The sequence below is a fragment of the Bubalus kerabau genome, chromosome 8 (genome assembly GCF_029407905.1).
Source record: "Bubalus kerabau isolate K-KA32 ecotype Philippines breed swamp buffalo chromosome 8, PCC_UOA_SB_1v2, whole genome shotgun sequence".
NCBI classification, from domain to species: domain Eukaryota; kingdom Metazoa; phylum Chordata; class Mammalia; order Artiodactyla; family Bovidae; genus Bubalus; species Bubalus kerabau.
The window spans coordinates 102,822,133-102,847,445 of NC_073631.1; the positions used below are offsets into that span (position 1 = coordinate 102,822,133).

At 48.0% G+C, this 25,313-nt stretch overlaps 1 protein-coding gene across 4 annotated transcripts in view; it reads right to left on the reverse strand.

Moving 5' to 3' along the window:
- The window catches only part of SLC13A4 (solute carrier family 13 member 4), a 43,365-nt gene that overhangs the window by 12,769 nt on the left and 5,283 nt on the right, over nt 1–25,313 (reverse strand). For 3 of the 4 annotated variants that reach the window (XM_055591005.1, XM_055591008.1, XM_055591009.1), the window contains exons 2-8: nt 23,665–23,793; nt 9,682–9,818; nt 7,713–7,885; nt 7,192–7,246; nt 4,540–4,579; nt 3,533–3,610; nt 1,670–1,854 (exon numbers count right to left, since the gene is read on the reverse strand). In XM_055591005.1, coding sequence (XP_055446980.1) covers nt 1,670–1,854; nt 3,533–3,610; nt 4,540–4,579; nt 7,192–7,246; nt 7,713–7,885; nt 9,682–9,818; nt 23,665–23,793 — 797 coding nt within the window. The remainder of the gene's footprint in view (nt 1–1,669; nt 1,855–3,532; nt 3,611–4,539; nt 4,580–7,191; nt 7,247–7,712; nt 7,886–9,681; nt 9,819–23,664; nt 23,794–25,313) is intronic. The other variant, XM_055591006.1, reaches the window with a different exon arrangement.

A 25,313-nucleotide genomic window follows, 5' to 3' on the forward strand; every position in this document is an offset into this window, starting at 1 on the left:
AGTCTGTGCCTATTTCCATTGTTTCTCCATTTATTCGCCATGCTTTACCCTCCCTTTATTATCACCCCATCTCTCCCCTTCCCTTCACAGCCAACTCTGCATTTCTTCATTTCCATCTTACTCCTCAAACTACTGAAATTTGGCTTCTTTTCAGGTCACTTGACCAACTTGTTCTTGCCTAGATCACCAGTAACCTCCATATCATGAAATCTAATGGATACATTTTTGTCCTTACTTTGCCTAACAACTTTAAACAATATGGACCACTTTCTTCCTTTGGGTAGAATGACACTAGATTTTCCTCTTCTCTGTCTGATACTGTTTTATTCTCTTTTCTAGTCTAATTTAAATGTTTTTCTAAAAAAATATTTACTTATTATTTTGCTGTCAGGTCTTAGTTGCAGCACGGGGGATCTCTCATTGCGGTGCCTGTACTCTTGAGCTGTGGTTTGTGGGTTCATTGCTCTGAGGCATGTGGGATATTAGTTGCCCGACCAGAGATAGAACCTATGTCCCCTGCATTGCAAGGCAGAGTCTTAATCACTGGACCAACAGGGAAGTCCCTAAATGTTTGTGCTTAATGTTTATGCCCCTGATCTCCTTACTCTGTGTGTTCTCCCTGAGTAATCTCTGTCACTCTTAGGGCTTCAGTTTCCATATGCAGGTCACTAGGACCAGCCATCACCTACTTTGTGGGGCCCGGTGCAAAAGGCAAATGTAGGGTCACTTGTCCACTGACAGCAGGCCATTAAAACCCACATGAGGCCCCTGTGAGCCTGGTGGCCTGGGGGTGGCACAGGTGGCTGCCCCGACTCCACATCTGTGTCTCTAGCCTAAAAATGGCTCTTGAGATCCAGGGACGTGTCCACCCGGACATGTCCACTTCTCTATCAGCATTTCCTCATCTTTACCCTCGTGTGGGTCAAGGGCAGCTCTGTTTCCCCAGCTGCTGAAGCCCCGACTCTGAAAATGAGTCCAGGGCTTCCCCTCTCTCAGGCTTTTCCTAATCCAACCTCAGAAGCTCGCTCAGATCGGGCCATTTCTCCTCCCACTGTTATCCAGGCCGCCATCAGTTCTGTTCTGGGCACTGGCAGCAGCAGCCTGGATTGTCCTCCTGCCTTTTCCTTCCCAAATTCCATTGTCCATTTTTACAATCCAGAATGCATTTTCAAAACTGTAAATGTGATCACCTCACTTCCTGCCTATAATTCTTCAAAGGCTTCTCCCAGTTTTATCGCATGAAGTCCAAGTTCCTTCATGGGCCTTGTGAGGCCCTGTGCGGTCTGCGCATCCACCTCCCTGGCCTCCTTTCGTCCTCTGCCATTGTCTTTATTTTATCTGCTCTCTTGCCTCTGAGCCTCCTACACTGTTTTGTCTGGAAGATCTCCCTTTGTCTCGTTTACTCCAGCTCAGGCTCCAGGTCTCTACTTTCACTGTTACCTCTTTGGGGAGGCATTTCCTCCCTCTAGACTGATTGCCCCACCTGCCCCCGCCACCCTTGCAGGAATCCCACCCTTCTCATCACATTTAACTGTAATGACTTGATCATTTCTCTGGCCCTTGGTACAAAAGCTGCTCTGATTCTATTTTCTGCCATATCCTTAGCAGCCGGGTCTGTTCCTGACACATGATGGTTTGTAAGTACTTGTTGACCAAGTGGATTACTCACTTGTTGAAGTGCTCCAAGAAGATGAGGCTGGTGGAAGTGCCGATGATGGTGGTCAGGCCCCCGATGGTGGCGGCATAGGAGATGCTCAGAGAGAGGCACTTGCAGATCATTTGGTCATGCTGGGACTTGTACTTTCTTTTGAGCTCCTGGTTCCTGGAGCTGGGGGTGAGGACTGGTGGCTTTTCCTACCAAAGGAAAGTCAGTGAATTTCTCTAACCCAAGTTGGGCTTCTGGCCCACAAAGCATGAAAGACCATTGTGTAGCGGAAATGTTCTGAGCTTGGGTGTCAGATGGGTCCCAGTCCTAGTTCTACTCTTGCCCTGCTAGGTCATCCCCATCTGAACTATAGTTTTTCTTGTGTAAAATGGGGAAAATCCAGTTTCCTCTGCCAGGTTGTTGTAAAGAGTAAATAGAAAGTACTTGGAACCCTTCCTGGTATTTAACAAATGGTAAGCTATTAATATTGTTATTTTTGTTGTTATGAATATTAACAGTTATGTTTTTTACTTGAATTCCAGTAAAACTGACTGCTCTCCACTTCATGTTTAAGTACCAAATGGAAGATGGTTATTCTCTGTGGAGTTACAATACAGTCCTGGTTGGGAAATGACTAAAAAATAAGCTTTGCATTATAGAAAGAGTCCAGCTTTCACTGGATAGAGAGTCAAAGTGTGTTTCTCTCCTCCCTTCTTTCTCACTTCTTCCTTCTTGCCTATTGATTTTTCCTCCCCTCTTTCTCCTCCCCCTCAATTTGCATAGAAGTCTCAGCCTTGCCCTGGTCTGCTCAGGCCCTGCGTGGTCCATGTGATGGCCTTTCAGGGCCAGAGGTTTCTGACCTCTGATCTCAGCTCTGGGCTTAAGAATCCAGTGCCCCTCTGTCCTGCCAGGTCCATGAGACTAGGAGTAGCCTGATACAAATGTCACCAGGCCAGGCCATGGGGAGACCAGGGGGCAGAGGCCACCCTGCCACAATTCTCAAAGCCCATAACCTCTGCCCCATCTTCCTACAAGGGCCCAGAAAAGGCTGGAGCCTTCCACATTCTCCTGAAAGAGTCCTTGATTATAAGAGCTAGAGAAGACCTCAGAGAGTCTCTGGTCCAGTGGTTTTCCATGATCCTTTCTCCCAATGAAAACTGACATGGACCTCCAATACAGGAAACAAATACGGCGTTTAATGGGCATATATCTATGTTTAACTGAAAGTGCATTTGAATCAAGGTTCTCCTCTTACTAGCTCCAAAGCCTTGGGTACATCTCTCTGCATCTCTGTAAAAATGCAGTTCAAAGTTGCTACCTCATTGGGCCAAGACTAGAGGGCAAATGCATGGCACAGTGCTTGGTATTCAATAAACAATGGTATTTATTTATGATGAGACGGATGTCACATAATTGAGATGATTTTGATGAACACAAAAACTTGAAATCTAGGGTTATAAGTAAGAGTTGCAGTGTGACACCAGCTTTCACATCTGTTTTACTTCAGCATTTATGTTTCAGTGATAAAAGTTCCAGGAAAATCAGGGAACAGAAAAGCAGTTGCCTTAAAAATCTCAAGATACGTGAACACAGTATTTGCAGAGGCCCCGAAGCACCTTTGAGGAGTAGTGTGGACACTTCTGATCTAGACTGAGCCTCAGTTTTAAAGCTGACGAGACTGGGGCTCAGGCAGTGGGATAACTTGCTAAAGTCAGCAGTGAGTGGGATGCCTTGTCTCCACGGCATGCACACACCTCACACACAGGTGGCTGAAGTGGCCTGGTGACAGCCTGCCTGCCTGACATCCTCACAGCTGCAGGAACAGTGAGCCCTGGGAGCTCGGGTGTATCTCGAAGGAAACAGGATCAGGAGGTACTTCTCCATTACCTGGGATGGGTGCTGCTTCCTGCCTGGGAGGTTTGCTGTTTCGGCAGAGTTGGTGACTGTGGGCACACCATTCCGGTTCTGTCAGGACAAAGACCATCACACCATCAGGAGGAGGATGTGGGGTCTGGAGAAGCCACTGGATCACCCTGGGGGGCACCATGCCTCTGTCTCCCCTCCCTGGGGACTTGGGGAGCAGAGCCAAGGTGAACAGGTGGTAGACAGCCACCCCCACTGTGCCTGCCTCCCTTTCACAGGTTCCTGTCTGACTGGAGCCAAGCTCCCCATATGAAGAGGCTTTTGAAATATGGAAAAACATGGCTCTGTCCTTAGAGGAGAGCTTGGCTTTCTAGAACTCCATTAGCTCATGAAGAACCCTTCATTTTAACACAGAGAAAATGAAAAAGAAAATGCACACAACCAAGTCCATAGTATGGACCGATCAAGGCCCATCCATTGGGACTGAGGTGAGAAGTGATGTAAAACCAGCCCCAGGGGAGGGGCAAGGCTGAGCAGTGTGTGGGCCACTTGACTTCACCTTTAAACTGTCCCCTTTTGTAGTATGATTTTTGTAAATGAACCCCTCCTGAAAGGAGTCTAAGGGTGAATCCATGGATGGCTGACTATTGGGTTTCTGTGAGGAAAGGTTAGTTAGCCTGTCCCTTTGTGAAGCTAAGCCCAGAAACCAGGCCTGGGGTTCAGAACTGCCCGAAGCCTCACATGTCCAGGCTCAGGTGAGCACCTCTCTGCCCTCACATCTGAGAAGGCCACTGGGCTCTCGACAAGCTGCCAGGCATCTCTGGCTCTGAGTTACCTTTTTTTTGTATAAATGTTTTTTGTGGCTGCACCGTGCAGCTTGCAGGATCTCTGTTCCCCAAGCAGGGATCAAACCTGCACCCCTTGCAATGAAAAGGCGGCATCTTAACCACTGGACCGCCAGGGAAGGCCCCATGAGTCATCTTGAGGGTCTTTTAAGTATTTCAAAGCACAGAGGAAACCCAAGGCCATACCTTGTTCTGCATCAGGGAATTGAAGTCTGCATTCGACGTGCTGGAAGAGAACAAAGAAGGTGGGCAAAACAGCAGTGGTGCAGAATGGCTGAGATGGGGATTCTCCCCACATCGGGTTTTGGTATAAAGGACCCTTCTAGACTCGGGTGTTCTTGGCTACAAAGAAGACGAATCTCACCTTTGAGAGATGTGGTAAGGATTTGTGGGGACAAGGGCAGGGTGTTGCATTTGAAGGGAAACCGAGACTCCTAATAATAGCTAACATGGAGCTGAGCACTCATGAATGGATTTCAATCCTCATGACCTTGTTAATCCTCATGGCAGATCTGTGGGGCAGGTACTGTTACCTACACTTACAGGGTAGGAGTCTAGGCAGAGGGAGGTTACTAGCTTCCCCGGGGGGCCTGGGTACTAAGTGATGGCACCAGAGAGGAACATGTCTGCCTGCCTGGAGAGCCTGGGGCCCTGGACTGTGGTCTCACGGGCTGACCAACTAGAAGGAGAAATGTGAAATGCTTCTCTAAGGCGAACAGGAGCAGGGAGGGCCAGGGCCACATGTGGTGAAAGGCACAGGAGAGAGGGGCGAGCTTCTTAGCAGCAGCTGCACCCCCCAGGGTGGGAGTCACCGCGGGTGCCGAGTCCCTCCCACCCCGGCCGCTCTCCAGCTCTGCCTTGGGGACAGAGGAAGGTGGGGATGTAACACCAGCCTTACTGACTTCCACTCAGCATTAAAGGCACGTTTCTGGTCTGTCTTAGCTCTGAGGACAGTGGGTCCCCTGAGCTCAGCCACTGGGAAAGCCAGTGAGGTGCTGGACACACAGGCAGGACGTGGGGCCCTGCGGTCGTCACCCACCTCCAGGCTCTATCAGGAGTTGGTGGAGCTCGGAGGGAAGTGTTCATTGGAGGGCGTTGTCAGCCTGGGGGGAGTATTGTGATATTCCCCTGTCCTCCTTCCCAAATCAGGTGAGGAGGCTGGTGAGGAGCCCCTCAGACTGCCATCCTGCTGCCCTCTCACCACCACCAACCCTGGCAATCCCCTCCCCAGACACCCACCCCCCACCCCCAGTGCTGCTGAGAGAGTCCAGGGACACCCTGAGCTTTGGCTTTGGAGTTTGGGACGTGTGTTTTCATCTGGAAAAGAACAAGGGCAAGAGGCCAGTGAGCACTGCCCAGGAGGCCAGAGTGAGAAGGGAAAGGACGCCCACACCAGGAGCAGCTAGTGCTTTCGGTGGCCAGTGCTTCCTGCTGGGGGTGAGCCCCACAGGGAAGGTAGCTGGGCCGCTGCTCGCAGTGAGAGGCCCACCACAGAGGCGGAGGCAACCCCAGATGGAAGGGGCTGGGGAGTGAGCCACCAGAACACAGAACCAAGGGGGCCGAGCAGTTCTCCAAGAGCCCCTCATGTCATCGGGCCCTGTGCAGAGGTGGCCTCCAGGGGACACTGAAGACGCTGAAGGGAAATGCCCGATGTGGGAAAGAGTAGGGACCTGAGTCCCCGGGCACTGGCCGCACTCTCCAACACCTCCAGCCAAGACCTTCTGTGCCCCTGTATCTTTCCTGCTCCCTACAGCCTCTGTCCTGACCCTGGAGAAGTCAGAAGTAGCAGAGAGGGTTGGTGAGGGGAGGGGAAGGTAGAGGAAGACAGAGAAAAAGCCAGACGTCTCCCCCGCTCACAGTCACCTCTCATCCTGCAGACCTGGGCTGACGGGGGCTTGAGTGTGAGCACGAGAGTGTGGGGAGAAGCTTCAAATGAGAGTGAAGTTTTGACACAAGCCTGGACCAGATGGCCGAATATCTGAAAATGAGATTGTTCTAATACCTGGAAGGAGCTGTGGGATTTGCCTGAGACATCATCAAGGGTGGGAAGGGAAGGCCAGTGTATTATGATCGGCAACAGTGGTGGGAGGAGGGCCCCCCGCATCTGTTTCTCCACATAGTGCTGGTCTCACTCACTGTGGGTTCCCCATTTTTTTTATGAAAAGAGCAAATTGCACAATGGAGCTCGAGTACAAATCCAACTTTTAAAATGTCCTATTCATCACAGTCTTCCTTGAAGACCATATATTGATATCAGATGTCCAGAAGAAATCAGCTGTTCATGAATCTGCCTCATATGAGTGTTTGAGACCAGATTTCTCCTTTTCTAAAAGAGCTTGTTTTCATCATCACATGGCGCTCTCACCAACTGTCCTGTTATCCCCTATGTGCCACTTAATTTTTCCTTGCCGTATGTAACAAGACCAGACCTAGCAAGACCATATCTAATACCTATAAAATACTTTGTGGTTCTCTAAGAGTCTCCAGCGATATCTAATATGCAAGACTTTCTTCATTGATAGATTTAGAAAATATCATTCCCCCAAGAGGGACATCAATTTAGATGAAATTCTACTTGGGAGATGTATGTACAGTCTGTACATCCCATCAGGTTCAGCATAGTCTTTCCCCCTCTTCTCTGAGCCCTGCAGTACCCAGTTTTGAAGGGAGTTGCCCTCAGGATCTTGGGCAGAGAGGAAATCAGGGTGGGCGGGGGTGGTGGTGTGCCAAGCTATGAGTGTGGCCCACCCAGCTGAAAGGGCTGTTCCCCAGGCTCTTTCCTGACCTCTGGGATGGACCTGGTGGGGCTCTGTCTGGGAGGAGGGCAGTCATACTCACTCTTCATTGACGAAGATGAGTTCCAGGGGAGGTTGGCTGTTGTTTACATCGAGATCTACAGCAGCAAAGGAAAGCAGAAAGTTAGACATGGAGTCTGGACTTGACCCTGAAGGGCAGGGACTCCGGGCTGGGGCTGGACTAGGGGGACCCAGGAGCATGCAGGCTCCCACTGGGCCTGGTGCCTGGCAACTCCCCTTCCCTCCGCTCTGAGGATGTGGTGAGACTCAGGGACACAGACAAAAGCCTGGGGTCCTGGGCTAATCCTTGAGCATCAATGGGCAGGGAGCAGCAGAGGGTGCTGGAAGCGGGGCAAGAAGGAACAGCTGGGAATGGGAGACACAGGGAGACTCTGGATGAGCAGGGCTGGAGGTTAGGGGATAAAGGGCAGGGGAGGGGGACATCAGAAGTGGAGGGGAGGGAAGCAGGTGAGGGGGAGGTGGAGGGAGTGGGTGCTGAGCTGGGCGGTGTCACTGGAGGAGGGGTGGAGGAGCAAGGGGGAGATGAACTCCAGCAAACTGTACTGATGGGCTCGGCCTCTTCGGCACTGGAGTTGCCAGCCACGAGCTGCTCCTCCTCGGCACTGACCAGCTCTTGCAGCACGGCCTCCACGATGGGCATGACCATGGCAGTGGTGGACGTGTTGGAGAGCCACATGGACAGCAGCGTGGTGCAGCACATGAAGCAGAGCAGCAGCCTGGAAGGCAGGGAGGGGTTTGGGGTGGGGGGTAGCCTCACAGCACGCCCACCTCCCCAGGTCCAACCTCTGACCTCACGGGGCTCCCCAGGGCCTCCTACCAACCCACCAGTGCTGGCATTTATCCTAATACTGGGGTTTTATTTCATACTTGGTACTCCCAGGGCTTGGCACAGAGTAAACATTAAAGATGTAAAGATGTGTTGAATGAGTGAAGCACACTTCATAGGCTAGTGTGGCCTTGGCATTTCCGCCCCCCACCAGAAAAAGCCCTTACTTAAGCAAAGAGTAGCTTTGGTCATAGCGTCACAGGGCATGGACTTAACTGATTCCTCATCTCTCTGTGGCGAGAGCTCGATGACGTTAGCTTGATGTGTGTTTTTTTGTATGGGTATAAAGGAATTCTTTTTTGGCCCTTGCAGCCAGCAAACCTCTGAATACCTTCACATTCCTTGCTTTGCAGCCATGTCACCATAGTTATTAGCGACCAAATAGAGATGAATGGATGAAGCTCATGGTTCCGCCCACTACTTGCTCCACAAAGCTTAGCCCTCAAGGGCCCCAGTGTTCAGTTTCACTGTGTGCACTTTTTCAAGCTGGTATCTTAAAGAGTTGAGGCCTTGGAGAAAGGCTAACAAAGAGAACATTCAAGTTCTCCCTGACTCTGAAGACATGCAGCATGTGCACAGACATAGTTCTCATTTCGTAAGAGAAGTCAACGTAAAGACATCCCACGTGGATCACCTTAGGTGGGGTCACCGACTGTGCAGTTTGGGGCCAGCATGTCTATCCTATGGATCACGATTGGGTAGGTGCCAGAGCCCACCTCTGTTTAGGTGATGGAGACAACAGCTTGTCTGATTTGGACCCTTACCAGCAAACAGAGGGCCCCACGGAGGTGGGAGGTGCGGCGAACAGAGATGAGTGGAAACACAATGGGATAAAAATTCTCGAAGATGGTATTCAGGGGTTTTAAAGAGCTGCAGAGTCCAAATATCATGTGGGGAAGTGCCAAACTGTGTCCAGCAGGTCGAGTGTGGGGTACAATATTAGGTTATTATTCAGTTAGGGGGTATTACTAAGTGAGGGGGTATTACTGAGAATTATGCTGTGAGTTAAAGCCGTGGTTAAGTGGGAGATGGGAACATCTTTTGAATTATAACCTGTATTCATCTAATGACTAATGTTGAAAACGAATACCATATTATTTATTTATGCTCTGTTGGATTCCCAAAGGAGCCAGGGAAAAAGGGTTGCAAGAAAGTTGTAAGCTAGAAGGAGGTGAGGACAGTGTTCCAAAGGGAAGGGCACGGTTTTTATCCAACAGAGTGGGAGTGAGTTCACACAAGACCATCAATCCTGACCTCCTACACATTCCCAAGTGCCCCTCCTGACAGCAAAGAGAGAAGAGGAGACAGCAGAGGGACTGCAGATCAGGTCAGACACCACGTTTGACAGGCCTGTGGTCTGAACCAGTGACAACAAAAGCTGGGGGTGGTTGGCAGGAAACTGCCACGCCTCCTTAAATGACAGAGAAGACACCGCTTCCTCATCCAGCCTGTTACCTGATGCACCAGAAAAAAGGTTGGGAAACAGTTTATGTTGGTCCATCTTGTTTTATTGAATGAGCCCCTTAGATGTTGTAACCTGCTGCACCGGGAGCCCTGGAGGGGGAGGAGGGAGCCTCACGGCCCTGGTGTCCTCCCATCCCTTTTGGTAGAAAACCTCAAGCGACATCCCTCTGAGTGTCCTGGGGGCCCACTGGGAGCTGGGGAGATGCACTAAGTGTGACTCACATGCCCGGCTTGGCTCCAGCCATCAGGACCATGCGCAGAGCAATACGCTTGTGCAGGTTCCACTTCTCCACGGCCGCCGCCACGCAGATGACGCCCACCAGCAGCAGCGTGGTGTTCTTGAAGTACTCGCCCGCCACCTGCAGAGGCCAGGGTGGGTCACCCCTACCCGACCCGGGGCCCAGCCCCCGTCCGACTAAATTCATTGTCCACTACAGGCTGGCAAGCAAGAAGCAGGGAGATGAGGTTTATTAAAATAGCTAGCTATGGTGTATATTACATATATGGGCTTCCCTGCTGGCTCAGTGGTAAAGAATCCACCTGCCAATGCAGGAGACTGGGGTTTGATCCCCAGGGTCGGGAAGAACCCCTGGAGGAGGAAATGACAACCCACTTCAATATTCTTGCCTGAAGAATTCCATGGACAGAGGAGCCTGGTGGGCTACAGTCTCTGGGTCACAAAAGAGTCAGACATGACTTAGCAACTAAACAACAACAATATTACATATATATATTCTACCTTGGGCGGGTGCTGTGCTGCTTTGCTGTTCAGTCGCCAAGTCGTGTCCGACTCTTTGCAACCCCGTGGACCGCAGCACGCCAGGCCTCCCTGTCCTTTGCTATCTCCTGGAATTTGCTCAAGTTCATGTCCAGTGAGTCAGTGATGCTGTCTAACCAGCTCATCCTCTGCCACCCTCTTCTCCTTTTGCCTTCAATCTCTCCCAGCATCAGGGGCTTTTCCAGTGAGTTGGCTAAGCACATTACAAAGATTATTTCATTTAATCCTGCCAATAACTCTATAGGGTAAATAGTCTTCTCCACTTTTTAAGAGATATGAAAAACACCCATTATGAATATGATTTCAAAAAATAAACATTAACAATTCTATCTTGTGAGTGAAGTGAAAGTCGCTCAGTCGTGTCCAACTCTTTACAACCACATGGACTATACAGTCCATGGAATTCTCCAGGCCAGAATACAGCCTATCCCTTCTCCAGGGGATCTTCCTAACCCAGGAATCGAACCCAGGTCTCCCTCATTACAAGTGGATTCTTTGCCAGCTGATCCACAATGGAAGCCCAAGAATACTGGAGTGGGTAGCCTATCCCTTCTCCAGCAGATCTTCCTGACCCAGGAATCAAACCGGAGTCTCCTACAATGCAGACGGATTCTTTACCAACTGAGCTATGTCCATAAAAATTATGAAAATAACCCTGGGTCTGTCCACTAATCTTATTTTCTTTAGTTTTTATAAAACTATGTTCATTTTCTTATTAGAAAAACACCTGTTCACTATGGAAAACTTTAAAATATAGAAAACTTAAATATAAAATTACCTTCAATCTTACTACTGTTAATACTGTGGTATGTTTTCTTCAATTTTTAATGTCTATATAGATACATAATTGGATTTATATAGTATGTGCTGGCTTTTATCCTCCGTTTTATCATTTGACATTGTACTTTGACCATTTTCTTTTGAGACTTAAATTTACTGGAAAAATCCATGCTCCTGGCAGCATGAAGTACTATAGAATTTTCTTAGCCATTTTCCTTTTGTTGAATATTTAAGTTGATTTCTTTTCTTTCTTTCTTTGCTACAGTGGAACAAAGAATAACTTTCTGCTTAAATCATTAAGCTGATATGAATGTGATTATTTCCTTAAGATAGAGTTCTTGAAGGTGTCTTTATAACTTGCCAAATAATTACAAAGTTCCAAAGGGTCCCAAAATGATAATAGTGCAAGGAATGTCCTACACTGTATCCATTTTTGTTTGTTTCTGAACCATTTGAAGGTTACATACATTTTGGCCCTCTATCCCTAAGTATTTCAGTGTTTATTTCCTAAGATAAGGGGTTTTCTCTCAAACAACCATAGTACCAGTTGCCAGCTTCTCCTTGCATTTTAATAATGAGAAAATTGAGACCGAGTCCTGTTCAAAGATGTTTCCTATGTTTGGGGTCCAGGACCATCTCTTCATTGATCCCCTCCCTTGGAATATTCACTTCTTATCTCTGCCTTGATGAAACTTCAAAGCCAGTTCAGGCCTGGTGCCCCCCAGAAAACCTTCTGTGTGCCTCTAGCCTCTGGCTCCAGAACATTCCTTGTGGGTCCTAATAACTCCACACGCATTACAGAGCGCACAGGGCGATGCTCAAATCGTCGCTTCATGCTCACAGTTTCTTTTTTGTGTGCCTCGCTTGTCTCTTCGGAGAAGGCAATGGCATCCCACTCCAGTACTCTTGCCTGGAAAATCCCATGGACAGAGGAGCCTGGTAGGCTGCAGTCCATGGGGTCGCTAAGAGTCGGACACGACTGAGCAACTTCACTTTCACTTTTCACTTTCATGCATTGGAGAAGGAAATGGCAACCCACTCTGGTGTTCTTGCCTGGAGAATCCCAGGGACAGGGGAGCCTGGTGGGCTGCCGTCTATGGAGTCGCACAGAGTCGGACACAACTGAAGCGACTTAGCAGCAGCCGCAGCAGCTCTTGTCTCTTAACTGAATTCTAGGCTGCAAAAGGCCAAAGAACATGTTTCTATATCTCTTAACACCTAATAGGATAAATTGCAAAAGTAGACACTCATTAAATACTGAGTTACATACAAGAGAGTTGTTCCCAACAATGGGACCATGATATAAACTGAAAGGAAAAGATATAGAAAAGTTGAACTCCTAACTTAGAAACCCTCTTAAAGTGAGAAAACAATAACACTTCTGACTGCAAGAAAAATCAAAACTGAACAGGGAAGGAAATGCAAATATAGTAAATTCTGTGATGTTTGAAGTAGATGGAATTTACATAACCATTGTGTTGAAATTTGATTATTGAATTATATGCCTGTACTGAGAGATGGAGAAGAATTGGGTGATGTAAGAGTACAAAACCCTCATTGACAATAGTCAGAAGACAACTGATAATGTCTAAAAGTGATAACAATTAATATGTGTGTGTTAAGTTGCTTCAGTCATGTCCAACTCTCTGCGATCCTGTGGACTGTAGCCCACCAGGTTCCTCTGTCCATGGGATTCTTCAGGCAAGAATACTGGAATGGGTTGCCATGTCTTCCTCCAGGGGATCTTCCCGACCCAGGGATTGAACCCACCTCTTTTATGTCTCCTGCTTTGGCAGGCAGGTTCTTTACCATTAGCACCGCCTGGGAAGCCACAATTAATATAGGAATATTATATAGGTCTGTGGCATTTAATACCAGAAGAAGCAGTTAGGAAAGTTTAGTTTTTGGCTCTGGGTTGGGGGAGGTAGGTGGAAGAGACAGCTCTTTTTTTCATTATGATCTTTTTCAATATTATTTGATTTTTTAACCCTGCTAGGAGCACTTTGGTAAGATAAGAGCTGCACCAGAAGGCAGCCGGCTCCATTGCCCTCTTCTCTCTTGTTCCCCCACGGAGATTTCCTTGTGTCTGACTGATGAGTTCTGTGCTGCAGAAGGACCATCTTTCCTCTCTGACCATTTGCTGGAAGAAAAGCCCTGTGCTTCTGGTTAACCTAGTCTTCGTCCTGGACCCCAGCCCTTGTGGACACTAATTCTCCCAGAGGACAGAGAAGCTCTGCTGGGCTTGTGACTCGGGAGCAGAGTGCCCTCTGGGAGGGACAGGGAGGGCTTGGACCCTGATGGTGGGTGGAGGTGCTGCCCCCTCGCTGGAGGTGGAAGCACTGCTGGGAAGGCCAGGGCTGGCTGAACTGGACCTTCTCACTGCCCGCTCATGGTCCCAGGCAGCTGAGAGGCAGCTTGGTGGTGGAATCAGTGTTTCCCTTTCCTCTGTTGATCAAGGAGGGAGACCTGCAGAAGATCTGAGACACCGCTAGACCTGGGCGACGGTCCCCCACTGGCCCCATGACTCATGGCCCTCTGTGAAGCTTCTAAAGATTCAGTGCTACCAGGGTTACTTTCCCAGGGGACCGACTGACAGCCTTTCGATTTTCTGCCTCTTTGGCACAAATCCTAATGGAACTCCAGTTTGTAATGGCCTTTCAGGAGGTTCAGAGCCTGTACAATTGGCGGGGCTACTTTCTCTGGGTTCCTCTCAAAGGGAAGGGGAAAGGAACCAACCTGTGTAGAGTGCCTTCTGCATACCAGGAATGTTGTATTTTGCATTTACTTTCTCATTTAAGGTGAGGAAACAGACCCAGAGAGGTTAGGGAAGAGGTTCCGGGTCCCGATGTGAGGGGTGGAGTCGAGATATCAATCCAGGTCCCTCTGAATCTAAAGCTACCATGCGACATGCCATTCATGATAGCCAACTGGAAACCACTCATCTAATTCAACCCCAGGGGAAATTCTTGGTCCCCCAGACAGCATGGGCCAGCCCACATTCCTTATCTTTATTCACAATCACAGTCCTGACGCCGGCCCCAAATACCTGGGCCTGGTCCAATGGCAGCCCCAGGCTCAGCTTTAGCGGGATAGTTGGTAGTTGTTTAGAAAGCAACTGTGCTGTTTTCTCATGTGGTGTTTGGTGAGCTCAGGTCTGTTCAGACATCCCCCTCCCCCTCGTGAGTGATGCCACTTGGTGATTTAGCCTGGGTGTGGTCTGTGATCACGAGATAGTACTGTCAAGTGGGGAAGAGCGAGGGCTCTGGCGTCAGCCAGCACTTGGCTGTGTGACCCTGGGGAAGTTATTCAACCTCTCTGGCTTCATTTCTCTCATCTAAAAAAATAAATGAGGACTATATGACTCCCAGTCTTTTGTAAAGCTGTTGTGAAGATGAAATGACACATGCAAACCAGCTAGCCTGGCCTGCCACCTTGACAGCTGGGGTTCCTGGTGGTTCTGTTACTCAGTGACCCCACTGTCCAGGTCCGTGGACATTAGCACACAGAGAAGGCTGAGGCACAATAAGTAAAACCCTGTCTGGTGGTTGTGTCGGTTAGTTTCCTAGCCCACTGATTTTTCTTTTACAATAAAACCTCGGTTATTCAGAACCCCTCTGGGAGTTTCAGGATTCTTAAGGATTATTTTAATCATTTTCTAAAACATGTTGCATCCTCACATTTGCCATGAGCCTTTCTTTCCCCACTATCTAATTTCCAAGACTAATACTCTGTGAGTTGGGAAACTAGATAACGGAAATCGTTAGAACTATTTGCAAAGAAAAATTAGATTCTAAGATGAGAGCTCCTCCCGTGGCTAGAGTGCGTGGATTGTGTGACATTTATGTTGGCAGTGTTCTTGCCTTTACTGCTTTTCTGCTCTGTGGTTTTTCTCGGTGTGCCAAAACCCTGGGCTTGGAGAGCAGAGGTATTTCCGGACAGTGTTTAAGAAGAGATGGGCTCGAAGAGACAGCTTTGAAAAGGTGGAGCAGAGGATAGCAAGCTCAGGTTCTGAAGTTTAGATGACCTGGGTTCAAATGCCTGCTCCCACAGATGGTCTGGGACCAAACATTGAACCCAGATACCCTCGTCTGGGTTATGTAGTAATACACAACACTTTGAATCCATCATATGTGTGCCTTAAGTAAAATGATTCAAGACAGGCCTGGCATATAGGAAGTCCTCAGAAAAGGCCCATTATTATTGTTAAAAGAAGTGAAAAGATGAAATGCTTCAAGATGAGATTCAGGGTCAGGAATCAAGTATGCCAGCATGACCATGTAGAGGAAGAAATGAAATAAGAAGGAGCAAGGTAGATCTCAAAGAAAAAGATTCTTCCAAACTTTCTTAAGTGAAGGGTGAGGACAACTCCACCGTTTTCTAACCCAGCCTGGACTGAGAGGCACAAAGACCTAAGTGCTGAGCAACGCAGTCTATTAATGAACTAGTTCATTGTTAGTGAATTGCAGGTGACATCTCTTAGTGACGAGCTTTTAAAAACATAACTCTCTTTGGTCATGGGATTATTTATTGCTCTCTAGATATGTCAGGTTTTAATTGTTTTTACAAAGTTGTTGCTGTTGTTTTTTAATAGGAAGAGGGCAGTTGTGGCTTTAATCATAGAAGTCTGAGGAGAATAGAAATCTGGATGTTGATCTTGGTTCAGTGCTTTTCTCACTAAGAACATCATCAAGGGCATCGTCAGGAAGAAAGACAGAAATGGACCAACCAATCATTCGTGAAGATGAGCTGGGCACTCTGATGGGCACTTTCTCACTCAGAAAGCTTTTAACATCCTCACGACTCCCCATGAGGCAGGTACTTCTATCGTTCTGATTTTCCAGGTGAGTAAAATGGTTACAGTTTAGAGAGGTTACAGGGAAAGAAAAGAATGTTGCCCATTCCAGTTCTATAAGGATCAAGCCCTTAGCTCCTGCAGTCATGCACCCTGAGGGGAATGCAGGATGGAGAAAAACAGGAAGCCTCTATACTTTGGGTATTGGCCCTAAATAGTTAAGATGGATATCTAAGGAATCATTTCAACGGCTCCAGATTCTTATATCTTCTCATAAATAGAAAAACACTAAAATCACTAACTTGAGATGTCTGTTGTGATTAGCAGTAGTCTTCTGATGTTTGACTACATGTTTTTTTCCCAGAAAAATAAATTCATATATTTCCTGGCTCCCGCCTCAGCTCTTTGGAGCAGTTCCTCAGTAACCCAGGCTGTCTCGCAGGCCATAGTCCTCAGTAAGTTACCCAAATAAAACTTAACTTGCAACTTTTATTTCAGCCAACACACAATTTGCTTAAGACTAGTTAGTGACAAAACTGGATTCAAACTCAGATCTACCTTGCTCCCAACTTGGATCCTGACCCTTGCCATGTTACCACTGTCCCTGCTTATGGTGGTGACAGTCAGAGACTGGCCAGATGTGTGGATCTGACTGTGTCCTGACACGGGCATGGGTGGCATTGAACGGGTACTATCAGAAATGCAGCCAGTCAGCACCCTGCTGTTGGCTGCACACACCCAGGCTCTGCTTGGAGGTCAGCTGGTGGTGACCCTTGTCATGTGTCGGGAAGGTGGCAGTCCCTCAGAAGATTGGTGGTGGTCACTGGAGATGGGCCTATATTGAGGCTTTTTTGGTTCATCTGAACAATTTGCAGTGAGTCCAGGATGGGATCCTGGGCAGGTCCCCCTCAGCACTGAGCTAAGCCGTCAGAGCTGGAGACTTCACGATACCATCCCAACCATCTCCCTGGCAAAGAAGCTATGTCCAGTGTAGCTGCCTCTCTGCCCTTCCCTGGGGGCAGGAATGCTGATTCTACTGGTTAAGTCTGTGCAAGCTCAGACACCCTCCTAACCACCTGTCTGTATTCCCTGAGGACAGAGGCTTGCAAACCACTCGCTGCCCCTGAAACCTCAGGGGCTGCTGTGGGAATGGGGTGTCCACAAGCTGTTGCAGCAGGCAGGGCCCAGGCAGTCAGGGCTCTGAGCCCTCATGACCAGAGTAGGACTTCCTCTTCCATCAGTTTCATATATTGAGATTTAGTTTCAAAAAAAGGTTTTGTTGCTTAAAAAAACATGCTTTGCAAACCCTACCCTAGAGAAGGCTAAAGCAGAGAGACCCAGATGGGTGCTGACCTGGCCGGAAGTCAGTCCAACTCCTGCAGAGCTTAGAAGTGCTGACTTACCAGGTGCCCCCAGTTTCTGCTCTTCCTGTGGAAACGCTGGCTTGGCCTCAAAGGACTGCAAGATCTGTAGGTTCCTGGGTTTGGGCCCCCCTTGTGGCCTGGGCATGGGCTCAGCTCTGGGCGGTGTCTGCATGGCTGTGGGTGATGGGCAGCCTGGATTCAGGCAGGTGGCTGGGCACAGATGCTCAGTTTATCCTCACGGGCTTGTATATGTTGGGGGGAGGGCATAGGGTGGGAGGTCAGGGGGCGGGGGTGTCAGCCTCTATAGTAAGCAGAGGCCAGAAAGGCAGAGTAGAGAGTGGCATATGAAATGCCCCCAGATTTAAACAAACAGTCAGGGTCTGGGCACCGGTCAGGAATCAGTGGGTCAGAAAGATCAGAAGCCAATAGGGAAGCAGATTTCAGGATATCAGACTCTAGCATCACTTGGCTGTAGAGGCTGTTTTGTTTTTACAGCTGGAGCTGCCTTGCCTCTTCTCTGGCCCTGGCAGGAGCTAGAATCTAAATGGGAGTTGCTAGAGGCCTGCAGTGTAGGCCACTGAGACAGCAGAGGGCGTGTGTGTGTGTGTGTGTGTGTGTGTGCGCGCGCGCACGTGTGCGTGCACATGTGTTTGGTGGGTAGATAGCAGGTGTAATCACTACCAGAAATAGTTTCTGACCCTGGGCACCCCTGAGACTCTTTCCAAGCCTCAGTATTCAAACCATGCCATTTAGTTCCCCAGAGCACCCCTGGGTCCCCACCTCTATGCCATTCTCCTATAAACAGTGACTCTCAGCTCACTTGATTGGCACAGGTACTGTTCCCGGCTACTGTAATACACTAGAAGGGCTTAGAGGACTTTCAAGGCAGATATGATGATAGTAATGAGAGTCACAATGCAAGCAAAACAAACAAAAACACGCCTAAAAACAAATCTGAAATACAGAACTGAGCTCTGGGCACCAGCAAAGGGGAGCAGTGGCTGGTGCTTATAAGCTTGATAGAATCCTAAAGTCAAAGGGCCCTTAGAGCCCAGGCCCTCACCCAAGGAATGGAGTCTACCTCTAATGTCCCTCATTCAGTCATCCAGCTTGTGCTTCTAGGGACAGGAACAACAGGACCACATGGGGTCCCCATTTCAGAGTCTTCCCTCCCAAAGAGGGGCATCTCCCTTATGGTGCTTTGCCTCTGGTTCTGGTTTGGCCCCTCTGAGTTTGGTGTGTTGAGCTGCACAAGCCAGAAATCATGCCCTTCTCGAGGCCTCTCTTCCTTTCTCATATGACTCAGCTAGATTTTAGACATCTCGGGTACCCACCTCTGAATGAGCAACTTATCCAGAATTTACTGCCCTGGACAGCGAACATAATAGTCACTTTATAGAGGATTAAAAGATAGGCTCCTCTGACCACAGGATTTCCCAGGCAAGAATACTGAAGTGGGTTGCCATTTCCCTCCTCCATGGTTCTTCCTGACCCAGAGATCAAACCAGGGTCTCCTGTATTGCAAGTGGATTCTTTACTGACTGGGCCACCAGGGAAGCCCATTAAGAGATACTGCATGTAAAGGACCTCTGCATTTTGGCAGCCACCTTGGATGGAAAGCTTACACCAAGTCTGTACTCAGCTGAAAGCCAAGGGTCTTTTTCACACAAACTTCTGACATTCATCCTTATTAAACTTCGTTTTGCCAGTCCCAGTCCATTGCCTCTTCCTGGCAGCACTGATTCTGTCACTGTACATTAGCTGGTCCATCCAGCTTTGAGTCATCTGCAATCCCAGTAACATGCCTTTCATATTTTCATTTGTGTTCTCTCTCCAGCACCATGCCAACATGTTATGAAATATCCTTTAGGTTCAGCTATTCAACGAGTACTCAAGCTACTCAACTGTGCTATTATCCAGCCCACATGGGCTCCTCTGATTGAGAAATTTTTATCCCTGGAAATACTAAAGGCTCCAAAGAAAAAGTTAATTTATGTTCAGCAACTTCTGTTTAAAAGACCAGGGAAATTGTAAAGCTTTATGGAAAGACCTCAATCAAAAAGCAGTCAGTATACATTTTGGGCACTTGATAGGGTAAACTTCATTTATCCAGAACATTCTCTCGTGGGAAATTGTGTAAATCCTCTGCAATGCCAATAATAGCTGCAAACTGCATAAAGTCTTCTGTGTTACTCCACGTGGTTTATACTTTCTCTCTACTAGAACAGAAACTTCTCAAGGTCAGGAGCCATTTCTATCTCTTTTCGGCACCTGAGTTCAGCTGAGAGAGGACAATCTAAGCTTTGCACAATGACCTCTTAACTGGCAGACTGACAATCCATCACTGTAAAATTTAGCCACTTATATGCACATATCCAGCCCCCGTGGGAAACCCAAAGCATGAGCTATGAGATTCAAGAGGGCAAAAATAGATTTTTCATTTTTTGTCACCTGCAAGGTATCTGTAACATCCCACAGTGCACACAGTAAGTACAGCACTCAGAAAAAAATATTTTTCTGAATGTTGACTGAATAACCTGAAAGACAGAAGCCACAGATTCAGGGTCACACTGATCCTATTCACTCACCTTCCTTCACATGGAGAGAATACTACTGATACATGCCATCAAGAACACCGCAGTGGAGAAACATTAACTGAGGCTGGCATGAGAGCGGACTGGAGGTAAAAGACATTGTAAATCCTAGAAGGGGTGAAGCTGGGTGGAGAGAGGACATAGAAGGTGTGCAGCTGGGTGGAGAGACGATATGTCTACGGCAAGGTTTTAATCTGATGTTCTCCTGTACCATTTAAGGGACAGATAGCACAGATGAACCTATTTGCAGGGCAGGAATAGAGACACATGTAGAGAACGGACATTTGGACACAGTGAGGGAAGAGAGTGTAGCATTAACATATATACACTGCCATGTGTAAATGAGATAGCCAGTGGGAAGCTACTGCAAACCACAGGGACTAGCGCAGTGCCCTGTGACGACCTGGAGGGGTGGGAGGGAGGTTCAAGGGGGAGAGGAGATATATATATATGTGTGTTGTTATTTGCATCCTTTGCTGTTGTTGTACAGCAGAAACTAACACAGCTTTGTAAAGCAATTATACTCCAACTAAAAAAATCAAAGGACAAAGATATCAGGGCGGTCCCAAAGGAAGGGACCAACACATTTAGTCTTGGAAAGTTTTTGGAAAGGCTTCATGCAACAGGGTAACTGCCTAGGATTTTAAAAGCTTAAAGGATTAGAGAAAACTTTCCAAGGTGGAAGAGAGTGGCCTGAGTCCTGGCAAGGGGCTGGGAAAGCACAGGTGGGTTTGCTGCTGCTGCTGCTAAGTCACTTCAGTCGTGTCCAACTCTGTGCGACTTCATAGACGGCAGCCCACCAGGCTCCCCTGTCCCTGGGATTCTCCAGGCAAGAACACTGGAGTGGGTTGCCATTTCCTTCTCCAATGCATGAAAGTGAAAAGTGAAAGGGAAATCGTTCAGTCATGTCTAGCTCTTAGCAACCCCATGGACTGCAGCCTACCAGGCTCCTCTGTCCATGGGATTTTCCAGGCAAGAGTACTGGAGTGGGGTGCCATTGCCTTCTCCGACAGGTGGGTTTAGGGAGTGACAAATGGATGCTGTATCTGAAGAAGGGGGTTCCTTAGACTCCCACCTCATTTTTCCCAGAAAACTAAAGCACGTGCTAGTATGGGAGATAAGTCAGTGGCTGAGGAATAGATATGTTCTCTGTCTGCAAAGTCAACAGACTCACACAGGGCTGTCACCCATGTCCTCTACCCAACTGGCATTTCCTCTAATCTGAGTTTAAAAGGCTAGCTAAACAGATTATATTTGGTCTAAACTGCACCCTGGAGCCCAGCTGTTAAATATCATCACCAACCAAAGCCACTTTATCAGGCCAATGGGGTAGAATTTTTCACCTCAAGTGATAAAATTGGCTCCCTGGCTCTTCCAGTGTTTTCCACCTCTAGCTCCAGCAATAACAACACTTAATCTCTCCCCAGACAGTCTTCTTTTTCTCCTTACAAAGTGCCGTTGCCTTTTAAAACAACTGCCTCCCTAGACTCCTTATGGGTTGAGCCTTCCTACCGGTGCGGTGGGCAGACCCTAGGATGAACTGTTGCCTAGCAACATCCCTAGTGTGTGGAGGGGCTGATTGGCCCACCAGTCTGTAGGATCCTGCTGCAGGAAGCCCTTGGAGAAATAGAGACATCATCTACTTTAAGGTTGAAGCATGCTGTTGGCTTTTGGGCTGCCTGTAGTGAAATAAAAAAATATTAGTTTTTAAATGAATAGTTAGCTCACTTTTAAAATGTTACTTAAGTTTCAATTCTTTCTATAACTTTTTTTCTCTGCTCTCTATTTTCACCTTCTGACTCATTGGCTCTTTTTTTTTTTTTTTTTTTTTTTGACTCATTGGCTTTTGCGGTCACAATTTTGAAGAGAAACCTGCCAGACAAGTTCATACTTTTCTCTTAAGAAAAGTAATACTGATGCTTGTTCTTTTAGGCATGCATACAGACCTGAAGTACCTGTTCTCTTTCCACAAAGGAAGGGGGACAATTGGAGAGACTGGCTAGTGCTTCAGGTCCCAGGCGAGTTTTATGTGGGTCCCAGGATACTGGTGTTAGACCCATTTCAGGAATAAAAGCACTGCTGAGCATTTGGGGGATCGTATCCTTTTTGGAGAGTCTGAAGCTGTTTTGACTACTAAATGCCAACCAACCAACAAACTAATGTACTAACCACCTCTAAACCAAAATGTTGCAAACCAAAAAAAGCCAAACAAAAACTGGCCAGTCGAGTCCATCCAGTAGAAGGACATGTTAATTTATAGTCAGGTACAGCAATTAGTTGGGGCTTCCCTGGTGGCTCAGAGGTTAAAGCCTCTGCCTGCAATGTGGGAGACCTGGGTTCGATCCCTGGGCTGGGAAGATCCCCTGGAGAAGGAAATGGCAACCCATTCCAGTATTCTTGCCTGGAGAATCCCATGAACAGAGGAGCCTGGTGGGGTACAGTCCATGGGGTCGCAAAGGTCGGACACGACTGAGCGACTTCATTTCACAGCAATTAGTTCATTGCTCTGTTGTGTCTGACTCTTTGTGACCCTATGTAATGTAGCCCGCCAGGCTCCTCTGTTCATGGGATTCTCCAGGCAAGAATACTGGAATGGGTTGCCATTCCCTTCTCCAGGGGATCTTCCTGACCCAGGGATTGAACCCAGTCTCCTACAGGATGTGACTAACTGCAATTAGGGGGAGCCTAATTTTATCTTTGGACTTTCACAAAAAGTTGTTATCCGTGGTTAAGGCATCCTGTGGACCCAGGTTCATTGTTCCTTCCTCATATCACACAAGTGAAGAGTTACACAGTTCTTAGTAGTAACCCACCATGCAGCTATGTAATAATGGGGTATTTTCCTGACGGTACAGTAAGCAAGTACATAGACTGAAATCTAATAGGTATACGCTTGAATCCAATTCTGCTATTTCCTACTATGTGATCTTAACTCTGAACATCTTTCCTCATTCTGTAGAATGGAAATAATAATGTCTACCTGGTAGAGCTCTTGGGAGTATTAACTAATACAGTACTTCTGGGGTTGTGCCTGAGTCTTAGCAGGCATTCAGACAATAGGTCCCTTTCCTCTTTTCTTCTGAGCCTCTGTCCTTAACTAACCTCTACATTCAATCTTCTTCAGAAACCCTAAGCAGGGACCAGGTGCTATAACGAGATAGGCCAAATGGAACCAGGTGTTAATGAATGAGGACCGTTCTTCATCTTGCTCTTGGTGTCTGGCTGTGATATTCTTCTTTCCTATTTGTGGGAGGCTTAACTGTTTGCCCTCAAATTTGGCACCACTCTGGGCTTTCTGTTGACAATTTCTGTCAGAATGCCAGAGAGAGTGAACAGAGGGCAGAGTCTAGGTAGACAGCAGTCAAGGAAAGAAAATGCAGTAATCCTGAGTTGGGGAAGAAGGGGGAGACATGTTTTTTAGAGGAAGTGAATGAAGACATTGTCAGGCCTCAGAGAAACACGGTAAGTTTCTCTGTCGGCAAGCATTTATTGAGCCCCTGCTCCACAGAGGCTCAACTTTATCATGAGATTCCAAAGACCCAAGACCTGAGTCCTCCTTTGAGTGTTTAGAGTCTAAAGGGACAATCGAAAGACAGAGAAAGGAATGGGGAGCAATCTGGTTGAATATGCCAATCACATGGTTCCTAAAGCTTCTCAGGTTGAAGGAGCATTTGGATCCAAAAGGCTTCCTGAAAGCGGCAGTTCGAGGGAGGTGCAGGTCATGGGTTGAAGGAAAGGAGCACGGGGTCCAGAACAGCGGGTGCAAAGGCTTAGTGCTAATGGGATGGTCCAGAGGGTGAAAAAAGCCCCTCCTCAGTGCTCTGTGAATCTCCCTTCACCTCCAGCCCTCTCTCACTGGCCCGGCTGGGACCAGGCAGGGGCCACCAGTGGTCTAACCTCGCTGGATCGCAGGACTCCGAAGAACGGGTAGAGGAAGGCAGGCACCAGGGCTGCAGCTCCAAGAGGCACTGCCTCGGACACCCAGTACACGGCGGTCACGATCAACACATAAGCACATGAGGCCTCCTGGAAGGGGAGGAAAGTGGGTGGTTAGAGACAGTGTTGCCACTAAGAATCCAAAAGAGAGCCAGGGCAAAGGCAGCAGTCACATAGACGTCAGCACGGGCACTGGCACACAGCCCTGGGGGTGGGGGCAAAGCTGGACTTGGCAGAGGAGTTTGCTGGATTATTGTTGTTTAGTCACTAAGTCATGTCTGATTCTTTGTGACCCCATGGACCGTAGCCCGCCAGCCCGCTCTGTCCATGAGATTTCCCAGGCAAGAACACTGGAGTGGGTTGCCATTTTTTTCTCCAGAGGATCTTTCTGACTCAGGGATCGAACCCGCATCTCCTGCACGGTCAGGTGGATTCTTTACCAATGAGCCACCAGGGCAGCAGTTTGGTGGGCATGTGCCATCATATTTTGGTGGGTGAAGGTATGGCTGCTCCTTGGGGAGACTGATGTCAGGCATGTGGTTTGCATGAGTTTGCGACAGGGAGGCCACTGGACAGTCATGCTATCACGGCTCTATTGGTCCCTGAAACTGAGCAGGGTAGGGACAGAAATTAACTGCAGTGTCCAGATCCAAGATCGTATATCATAAGGTATATCGTATATCATAAAGGAGTTCATATGGAATATTTTGGTGTCAAGTTGATCCGATGCTAGAAGTTCTTGGGGTGGCTGAAGGCAGAGATCGATTTGTGTAACTGGTTCACATGTGAATTCTGAAACTGGGCCATGTGAAGCGGGATCATTCCTGGCTGGGGGGTGAGGGTGGGGGTGGGGAACTGTCCTGTGCCTCGTAAACCATTTAGCAGCATCCTTGGCCTCCACCCACCAGATGTCAGCAGTACCTCCACAGTTGTGACAACCAAAAATGTGTGTGTGCTCTCAGTAGCACACCAGGCTCCTATGTCCATGGGATTTTCCAGGCAAGAATACTGGAGTGGGTTGCCATGCCCTCCTCCAGGGGATCTTCCTGATCCAGGATTGAACCTGCGTCTCCTGCATTGCAGATGTATTCTTTACTGCTGAGCCACCAGGGAAACCTAAAAATGTCTCTAGACATTCCAGATGTCCCTTGGCAGTGGGACAAGGGGGGAATTGTCCTTGTTGAGAACCAGTGCCCTAACCAGTCTGGGACTTTATTCTGCTTGCCTGATACACATGGAAACATCCTTCTGACAAAGGGAATAAGACTGCTCTCTGCCTGGAAAGGAGGGCCTAGAAATTTACCAGGGTTTTTCCCAGCCCACCCGCTTTGTTATTTGAACAGCCTTGGAGTGCACAGAATAATAATAATAATAATAAAATATAATATTCTTATAAAAAAATTAGAGCTCCAGTGAGGCTGGTTACCAGGAATAGTGCTGATTAATGGTGGTGGGAAAGGTTTCTGTCTAAAGGCCTTAACCATGGACTCTGGAGGGCCCTGAGTAGAAGATTCAAGCTGGCTGTGGATTCCTCTGTTTATACCTAGTTCTAAACCATCTGGGCTTAGGTCTGACCTCCCCTGAGGCTGGCTGGCGATCAAGGAACCTGA